The following is a 10,000-nucleotide window of genomic DNA, read 5'->3' on the forward strand; positions in this document are numbered from 1 at the left end:
TGGATGGAACAGTTGTGTTATCTTGATATGGTTTGTCAGTCGTATCGTCTGTGAGAAGATTTATTTACACATTTTTTTACAATAAATGGGTATTGAGATAATGTGCTAGGCAGGTACCCTTTTTTTTTCTTGTGTTTTTATAGTTTCTATTGGGACACCCCCACTCTGCCAAATGGATGTGTGCCAAGTACTGGCATTAGACCACCACACGCTGGAGATGTTATATTTTGTCCTTTCAAATAGGGGTCAGATTAGGGTATCCCTGGTTAGCTAGGTTGACCTGAGCAGTTTTAATAAGAGGAAGACTATGCAAAAATTCCTGGGCAATGGTGGCCAAAGTTTGCCTCACAATGAGAATAAAGTTACATATTTTATTCCTTGAAATCAAAAGGAGGCACAAGGTGATGATTCACAGATGGCCTGTAGGAACACAGAACTGATGTGAGTACAAGTTAATTTAAAATAATAAAGGATAAAGCATGTTATCCTTGCTAGAGTTTAGTTTATGGTAAAGGTAAAGACGCGGTTCTGGGCCTAGGCTGCTGCCTCTCTGCTCAGGATAGTCAAATCGCTCAGCTGATGAACAACATCTGGGTGTGTGGTTATAAGCCCCTAGTACAAACTTCCGTCTATTTTGAAATCCGTTTAAAATCTTTATTTGTTAGGGACATATGATACAACCAACGCATTTTGGTGGGGGACTTTCCTCTTTAAGATTTATAGAACAATTTGCAATACACTCAGTTGGAAATACTATAGATCCGGTCTTGAGGCTGGGTTGTCCTAAAAGCATGCTGACCCTGATTCAGTTTAAGGCTTTCTATATTATTTAATACTGAATGTATTATTAATCGTTATGCAAGCCCCAAGGAAGGGGAAGTCCTTTACCACAAAAAGCACTGGCTGTATCTGATGTTTCAAACAAATAAAGCTTTTAAGCAAATTTCAAGTGAGACAGAAGTTTGTACTAGGTGCTCCTAGCCAAGCACCCAGAATTTACAGATGGGCAGAGAACCAGGCACAATCAGCAAACCTATACGCTATTCAAAGTAGGCCATATGGCAGATATAAAAACAGGCTGGGAATCTGTAAATTGCACTGGGAAAACAGGAAGGTGATTGGCTACTCCAGGTCACAATTACATTAGCCTGTAGTTTTTGTAAACCAGTGACAATATGGGGTGGATTTACTGAAGGCAAATTGACTGTGCACCTTGCAAGTGCAGTTACAGTTTTTTTTTCCCCAGAGCTTAGTGAATGTGGTGAAGCTGCATTTTGTAAAGAATACCCAATCAGGTGCAAGGAAAAAAATGAATTTTTGCTTGTACATGATAAGATGATGGAAATTAACAGAGCTTTACCACATTCATAAAGCTCAGGGGAAAATCAGTGCAACTGCACTTGCAAAGTTCAGAGTCTATTTGTCTTTAGTAAATCCACCATCCTGTGTTGTTTTTTTTGGCCAGATGATCCAGCCCCTAGCATACACTTACCTGGAGTCACATAGACACTCTGATGGGGATTGTTAGCTGCCACAAATCCGTATTCTAGCAGAAGTCGCTGATTATCATGGGGTCCATAGCAAATAAACACTTGGTCATACTTCCTATACTGCACTTTAGTCCTAATCTCATAATGTCGAGTCTCCTCATTAAATGCGGCTTCCACCTGAATGGAACAAATTATAGAAAGTAAATGAAGTACCTTTGCCTGTCACAAAAGCTGGACGTTCATCCATAATAGGGAGGTTTGGAAGTTTGCCCTCCTTCTCCCGTAACAGGGTATCATCTCATATGCGAGGCTCAAAAAAAGACTAAGGGCTCGTTCACACGGCCGCTTCGCTTGTCCGCAAATCATCCTATTTTTTTGCAGATGATTTGCGGAGTCAAATGTAAGTCAATGGCATTGCGGATGTCAGCGAAATACCATCCGCTGACATCCGATTTTCTTCCTTTCAGTTCTGTTCCGTTTTTTGGAACGGAACGGAACCCTATTTTTTCATCCGTTCAAAAACCGGAAAGGAAGGAAAATCGGATGTCAGCGGTGTCATCCGCTGACATTCGCAATGCCATAGACTTACATTAGGTCCGCATATCATCCGCAAACGGATGGGATGATATGCAGACATACGGAGTGGATGACACAAATGTCATCCGCTCCGTGAAAAAAAAAAGTCCCGCAGCGGAGAAGAAATCCGGAGCGGCCGTGTGAAAGAAGCCTAACTGTAATGAGCAAAGAATAAGTACTGTAAAGAAAACTGCCACTTTTCAGACCTGTATCTGCCCATGTGTAAGTATAGGTGTCAGTCAAATGGAGTTTGTCCATGCTCTGCACATGTACACATTATAGGTCCAGCCACACTGGCAATGACATCAGCTGAAATCATCTTTATTGTTCCATACAAAGATACAGAAAGTCCACCCAGATACTCCACACTCTAACTTTCACCCAGACAAGGCTTAGTCATAGAGGTCTATGACTAAGCCCTATCTGGGTAAAATGTATTAGCTGACGATCAGGGAGGATCTCTGTGCCTTTTGTACAGAATATTAAAGTTGATTTCAGCTGAGGTCATTGGAGGTAAGGGCAGACTCTTTTTTAAAATGTGCAAAGCCCATGAAATTAGATTTTAGTTTACTGAGTACAGATGATTTCTGGGTGGTCATGGTGCTCTTATATATCATGACTGCTCTTTGAACTTGCATGAAAGGGAACGGTCGCCCTCCCATGACATCATCATTAAAAAAGTGCTCTTTTTGCTTCCTTGAATTAGGAAAGGTGTATAAGGACCTTGTGTGTCTCTGGCTGTGTTTAATGACCCCTAAACAGAAAGCAGGGCAGCGCTCCTGTCTGCTGGATTTAGGACTCACTAAATAGTGAATGTGTTACTGTTCAGATGCTTTGCATTGCGCTCAGCAAAACAGTCAATGAGCACAAAAGGCAGCGGTTGGGGAGTGGGGCACTTTAGCCCCCCAGTCAAAATAGACGTGGTTTGGTACCCTGCAAACACCAGTTTAGATCTATCCTTAAAGTGTGTGATATGCCTACTGGGTAAACCAGAACCAATGGCTGGTATACAAGCTGTTGAAATATGCGGGATCTTACCTGCACACCAGGGCTGTGATTCAGCAGATCTAAGAATGGTGCCAATGCATACACATCCTGTTCAGAAGAAAAGCAGTCTCTCTGTGCATGTTTCATAAACACAGTACGAGTGTTGACTGTGCACCAGGCCCAGCGCACGGCATCATAAGTCAGGATGCTTTTGGCATTCTCCTGAAACAACGACTGCAGTGATCTGAAGAACGACACATGGGAAGAGTAGATCTCCTGAACAATGCTCCTCTGCTGCTTAGCTTTCTGTTTGACAGGTTCTGGAAGGAGCATCACTATTTCTGGATCCCAATAAACTGGGCAGTCATAACTGCTGGGTAATACGTCTAGATATGGTTTCCACAGAGACCGGTCACCCGCGTATCTCTCTGTGACTAAGAAAGTGCACAACGCCAACAAAGGGGAGACAGGAGGGTGCCACCTAAGCATAATGACAAAATATTCAGTAAACATGTAATTATTTGATAATTGCAGCTAAAAATGTACTTTTGAGTAAAGCCATCCATAGTGCTAGAAGGCATAGCAATAGCGGGCAAGAGGAAAGAAAATTTGCTGTACAATGGCAGAAGGGAGGGGGGTAGTAGAGCTCCAGGCTGCAGTGAATCCCGGACCCATTTACAGATTAGGTTTGGAATCAAGGAGCTCCTCAGGCTGCCGCACCCTGCCTTACATTTTGACAGGCTGGATGCTGCACATAGAAAAATAGAAAAAAAAAGGAGCACCTGGTGTCCATAAAATGTGAATTGGAAGGTAGGTTAAAAGGTGTTTATTGAAAGTAGCAACAAGTACATTAAGCCAAAGCATTTCAGGACTCCCCCTTCTTAAGGGCTGTTGCTGCATGCTATTAAATGGGAAAAAGTTAAGAGGCCAGATAAAAAATTTGTGGTTGCAACCACAGCTGTCATTCTGTCAGTCTGCTCTCTGATGCCACGCAAATATATATTCGGCTTGAGAACTTTTTCCCATTTATTAGCATGCAACACAAGCTCTGAAACACGCTGGCTTGATGTACTTGTTGCTACTTTTTCTTTTTCTTTCTTTGAATTTGCATTTTTGTGGACATCGGGAGCTTCTTCCTTCCAACTTTTACAACCATAAGGCCCCGCCAAGAAGGCAGCAGCCCAAACCCCAAAAGTTTTTTTTGCCATTATCAATTACTGGGCACAACCTGCTGGAGAAACCCCTTCCTACTTGCCCAAACAACCACCCACCCATGACCAGGGACTGATCCAGTCAGTCCAGCGTGGTCTCCAGCACAAACGGGATGCTACATGTGTCCCTCCTGGGTGCAGTAAAACACCAGGAGGGACACACAGCTGCTGGATGACCCCATGTGGAAGGTGCCTAAGACTCTTGCAGTAAAGGGATTTAAGAAAGTGTATGGGGGAGATGATGGAAAGAGGGTAAAGCAGAAGAAAAGGCCAAACAATAAACCTACTTTAAAATGATGGTTCCCATTAACCTGCATACGTTTTAAAATAAATTGCTACATAAATGTCTTTTTTTTTAAGTTTTTCTATGCAGACATGTAGCCTTAAAGCTCCGACTCCTCTGAGCAAATGTGCAGCCAGACAACTTATAGAAAAGTGATGTCACGTGTCGGCATTCACTGCTCTAGGAGTTGTGGATGAAGAGAGAGTTCACTCCCATCAGCTGCAGCCGCACATTTACACTGAGGAGGTGGAGCTTTGCACATTGGAAAACTGAAATGTCACATTTTCAAGGATTTTTAAAAAAACAGCAGACCTGCCATTATAATACCAACCTTCTGATATAATCACCAAGGTAGCTTTCCAGGACCGTGTCGGTGGTAAGTAGACAGGACTCTGGCAAGGAAATGATCAGATCTCCTGGCTGAGAAAAGACAAAGAGATTGGATGAGATTGTATAAGCCATCTTAACTTCCTTTGTCAAAGTTTATCAAATAAAAATATCTGTTTGAGGTTCGTCACAATCTTTATTTTTACAGAGCACTCTAAGGGCCCTTTCACACCTAAAATTTTTGCTGTGTTTTTACCTTGCTAAAAAAAATGCAGGAAAAATGTTTCCCTTATGGGACTCTTTACAGCACTGCACTGCAGGTGCAGTGCATCTTTAAAAGTCCTGCTTGCAGAATCTTTGGTGCGTTTTTCAAAATCGCACGAAAAACACAGGTCCCCACTGAAATGAATAGAAAACGCACCAAAAATGTGGCAAAAACACAAAAAAAACACACCTGCTTTGCATTTTTTGTGCATTTTTGAGTCACATGTCCAAGTTTTACAGGTGCATACTGGGTAATAGGCACCCAGAAAATGAGGTGGAAACACATATGCGTTTTTGATGCATTTATTCAGCGGAGTAGTGTGAAAAGGCCCTAATTCCTAATGGCTCTACAACACCATTAAAATGGTATTTTTTTTTCTACCATCACTTTTCTAGAAATGAAAGATGTGTGACTAATTTCAGCACTGCTAGCAAGTGGGGAGTGTAGGTGTTTAAGAATAGATCATTAATGAGCTCTTCCAAACAATCCAAGTTCCAATTACTGAGGCTCCATTCACACCTTGGCATTAAGAATCGCGGGCGGAATTGCTGCAATTCTTCCCGCATTTCCAGAATTGCCGCAAATTGCGGGACCTGCTTACAATTCTGTTACTTTCAATGGCACCCCTGTATAGGGCCTATTTAATCTGAAGAGTTTGGGTGAGTTCTTTTCACAGTGTTTCCTCTTTTTAGCTTTAGCTTGAAATGTTTATGGCACTCATGCCATGATAGGGTGGAGCCCCCTCACACTGGACTATTTATGTCCTCTGTGATACAGACTATGCACCTATAGGTGGTGATGATTATTCATCACATGTTTATTTACTATATTCTATCACATGAGTTGTTTATTAACATAAGTTATTTTCTAAATAGATGATACAGCTTATTTTAATTACATTCTCCTGAAGAAGCGGTCTAATCCGCGAAACATGTTGAGTACACCGTGACTCCCCCTTTTCCAATAGGCTCCCCTGGCTAGGGGCAGCTGTGGGGGCATGGTTCTTTTTCCCATTCAGCTGTATTATATGTCAATGTGATATCCCAATGGAATATGTTGTATGAATATTTGTCTGTTGTTCCTTTTATTTATGTATGTCACTGTCAAGATGAACATTTTTTAAATGCTATATTTAATAAATGATGAATTTTTATTGACTGTGTTTACTGTTCTAGTTGTACCAAGAGAGCCCTGTGTGTCTCCCATACTTAGCTCGATTTTTCCAAATGCAATGGCACCCCAGTCATGGTGTGATTTTCCCATGATTGTTGTCTGACAAATCACGGCAAAATTGGGCAAACAGAATCAGGGGACGCCAAGTTCCAGAACTTCTTGTGGACAAGAGACATCCCGCAATTCTGTTTGCGCAATTTTGCTGCAGTTTGTCGGGCAATAATAGAGGCAAACTCGGGCTGCGTTTGAGATGCCATTGAAAGTAACGGGATCGCAAGTGTGCCGCACAATTTGCAGCGATTCGGGAATCACAGTAAGCTCTTGTGCCAGACTGTGTCTGAACTTATCCAGGTGGATGATGTAACTGTCCCTCCTCAGGAGGGATGTGTTGGAGAAGGGCAACTAAACTAATTAGGGGATAGGAGGACCTTAATTACAAGGAGCATTTACAATCGCTTGATTTATTCTCCCTGGCGAGGAGACGCCTGGGAGGGGACATGATAGCAATTTACAAATACCTCAATGGTGATCTCAGCATAGAAAAAAAAACTATTCAGTCGCAAGGATTGCATGAGGACGCAAGGACATACAATGCGATTAGAGGAGAAGCGTTTTCACCTCAGGCAATACAGGGGGTTCTTTACTGTTAGGGCTACAAGATTGTGGAAATCTCTACCATTTAATTTATTATTTTTTTATTTCATTTTATCTTTTCCATTTCTACATTTTTCTGTATTTCTGAATTTATTTCCATTTTTTATTTTTATTCTTGATTTTTCATAAATTTTTTAGTTTTCTTTTTTTCTTTTCATTTATTTCATTATGTGCCATATTTTATTTATTGTACTAATTAATATCTTGCATATGTGTTGTTGTATTATATGGAATCTTTGTGTCATTATATTATTAACGATTTTAAACGTTTGATGGTAGAGGCTATTCTAATCGTTCTTTGATCTTTATGTAAACAGGAAGTGATGGGTTTTATCATAGCGATCTAATTATTTAGTCCATTCATTGCTGATTAGTGTTTGGATAGGGGGAGGTTACCCCTGTGCTGTATAAATATAACAAGCTGGTGTACTGGAAATGATGTCCTTTGATGACGCTCTGAAAGGTGGGGAGAAACGTGCTGACGTATTTTTGGTTACGCCAAACCATTGACGTCACTTTCTGTCCTCCGTGCAGTGGCGGAGCCAGAGGGCTAGCTGGGGTGGCAATTGCCACCCCAGACGGAATCCTTGCCACCCCTGTTGCCACCCCGCTCACCAGTGGGGGTTTGGCCGGGAACTCGGGGCTACATATCAGCACTTTAACATTAAAGCCAGTGATAAGTGGGCGATTCGGCGGGGGGGGGGGGGGGACAGCTGCAAGGAGAGTGATTGCAGCTGTCAAATTTAGGCATTGATGTCGGGTGTGGGCGGGGCCGTATGTGGGGGCTGGGGCTCCGCCCCCTTGCTCCGTGGAGAAACAGAAGCTGGCTGGGAAGGAAGGTGGCAGGGGGCGGGACCAATTGTAGCTGCTGTATGGGCACACAGAGCTTCCCATCCTCCCCCAGCGTTCAGAGCCAGGAGGATTTTCATTTCATCCTCAGCGCCTGAAATTGGCTCCACCCACCTCCCTGCAATCAGAGAGAGAAACTGACTGAAGCTGGATGGGGCAGGAAGGATTCAGCCGCGGGATGGATGGATGGTGTCAGCGCCGGTTCCTGGACTTGGTAAGTGTTACTGGCTCTGCCCTCCTCTCTCACTACTACTCCCCCCACTACCACCCCCTCTCTCTCACTACTACCCCCCCCCCTCACTATCCCCCCCCTCCCCCCTCTCTCTCACTACCCCCCTCCTCTCACCACCGGGAATGCATACACATATGTATAAACTCACAGTTTATAGCATAATCTGCCCACATAAGTCTCTCATATGAACAAAGCTTGTCATTAAAATATCATAAAATGAATTATAAAATAAATAAAATCCACCAAAACAGCAGAATTAGCTTAAAAGTCCATAACTGCTAAAGAGTCCTGGGATGATGACTAAACGGGCAGATGTAGTACTGGATCACCAATTCATGCCACCACCATGCTCAGAGGGGGAGTAAAAGTGCAAACTCAATTCTGTCGGTGTGGAGACTGAGAGGGACTGTCTGGGGGAGGACCCTGGCCTGCTGTAAGGGGGCATCTATATAGGGGACCTCACCTCACCCTGGCCTGCTGTAAAGGAGGATCTATGGGGGACCTGCCCTAGCCTGCCCTAAAGGGGGATATATGGGGATCCTGCTCTAAAAGGGGATCTATGCCATAGATCCCCCTTTAGAGCAGGGTCCCCATAGATCCCCTTTAGAGCAGGGTCCCCATAGATCCCCTTTAGAGCAGAGCCCTGTGATCTGTGTGCGGCCTTAAAAGAATAATGTTTACTTTGATAATTGTTTATTTAATTAAAAATGTTTTAATACCGCTTAGGATGTTTGTTTACATTTATTTATAAAAGTGTGTGTATATGTATGTGTGTGTGTATATGTATATATATATATATATATATATATATATATATACACACACACACGCATGTATATTGACCCCCCAAAATAATACCTTGCCACCCCTGTTTTAAAAGTCTAGCTCCGCCACTGCCTTCGTGGAACGCACGCTAGACGGCATTCCCAGAAGAACCGTGTTTATTCTTCTACAAGCTGATCTTGCATGTATTTCTTGTGAGTAATTTTTTGATATGCGCAATAAATCTTTTTAAAATGGACTTCACTATGTCAGCTGTCTATTTTATTTGAGCCCCAAAGACCCTTTGCAAGTCGGTGTACAGCAGCAGTGTGGCAGCATCAAGCAGGTGTATTGGTGTTTCAGAATGAAATAGCTGAGGGTCGATTACTTCTGGTGAGTGGAGACACCGAAGCACCCCGCACCGTATGATTTGTTTTAAGCACTTCAGCACTTTTATATCTTCAAGCACTTTAACACACTTTGTGGACATTTTGGAGCACTTTTAGCACTTATATTAGTACATTTTTGGAACACTTTAGCACTTTATTTATGTTATGAATATATTATATTTCTGCACATGAACACTTTATTGTATACATTTTATGATTGCTATTATATTTTTTGTAAGGGCAAGTGTTGTTTTAATATTATTCATAGTGTCTCCATTGCGGCATTTATTTTTCTGATTGGAATTTTCTACATTTGTAGTCGTATTTCTTTCAATATGCTTTTTTGCTCTTTTAGTAAAAGACCGAAATGTAAAAAGATTGTTCTATTGGACAAACCCTCAGAGTGTTCCACGGCAAAACGAATAACTTTTATTTTTACCAACGCTTAGCAAACAATTGCCCATTCATGGAAGTCTACCAACTTGAACTTCCCGAATGTTCACTCCCGACTGAACGGAACCATGGTAAACTAAAAATTATCGGCTATTTCTTCAGACACTCATAATAACTTCTTGAAAATATGGTCCTCATGGATCTCATGTTCCCAACCAGGTTTTGAGCCCCTACGTTCCTGATTGATTTGCACCCCCCCTTCCTTTAATCTCCTCCTTTCTCCCTAACTTCCATCCTTGCTTTTCCTTCTCTCTCTTTTCTCTATTCATTTTCCCTTTCTCACTCACTACTTCTTGAATTCTGCTACTTCTTTATGAATTAGAGGTGCTACGAGGTTAATACTACTAGT

At 42.2% G+C, this 10,000-nt stretch overlaps 1 protein-coding gene across 1 annotated transcript in view; it reads right to left on the reverse strand.

The window, feature by feature from the left end:
* Positions 1-1,492: 1,492 nt before the first annotated feature.
* Positions 1,493-10,000, reverse strand: part of LOC309544038 (SET domain-containing protein 4-like) — a gene marked incomplete at its 3' end in the record, with an annotated part of 19,528 nt that continues 11,020 nt past the window's right edge. Inside the window, exons 5-7 of the mRNA XM_082276428.1 lie at positions 4,879-4,967; positions 3,105-3,534; positions 1,493-1,667 (exon numbers count right to left, since the gene is read on the reverse strand). Of these exons, the coding sequence (XP_082132554.1) occupies positions 1,493-1,667; positions 3,105-3,534; positions 4,879-4,967 (694 nt within the window). The remainder of the gene's footprint in view (positions 1,668-3,104; positions 3,535-4,878; positions 4,968-10,000) is intronic.

The sequence above is a fragment of the Pelophylax lessonae genome, assembly GCF_965119305.1.
Source record: "Pelophylax lessonae genome assembly, contig: HAP1_SCAFFOLD_700, whole genome shotgun sequence".
Taxonomy (NCBI): Eukaryota; Metazoa; Chordata; class Amphibia; order Anura; family Ranidae; genus Pelophylax; species Pelophylax lessonae.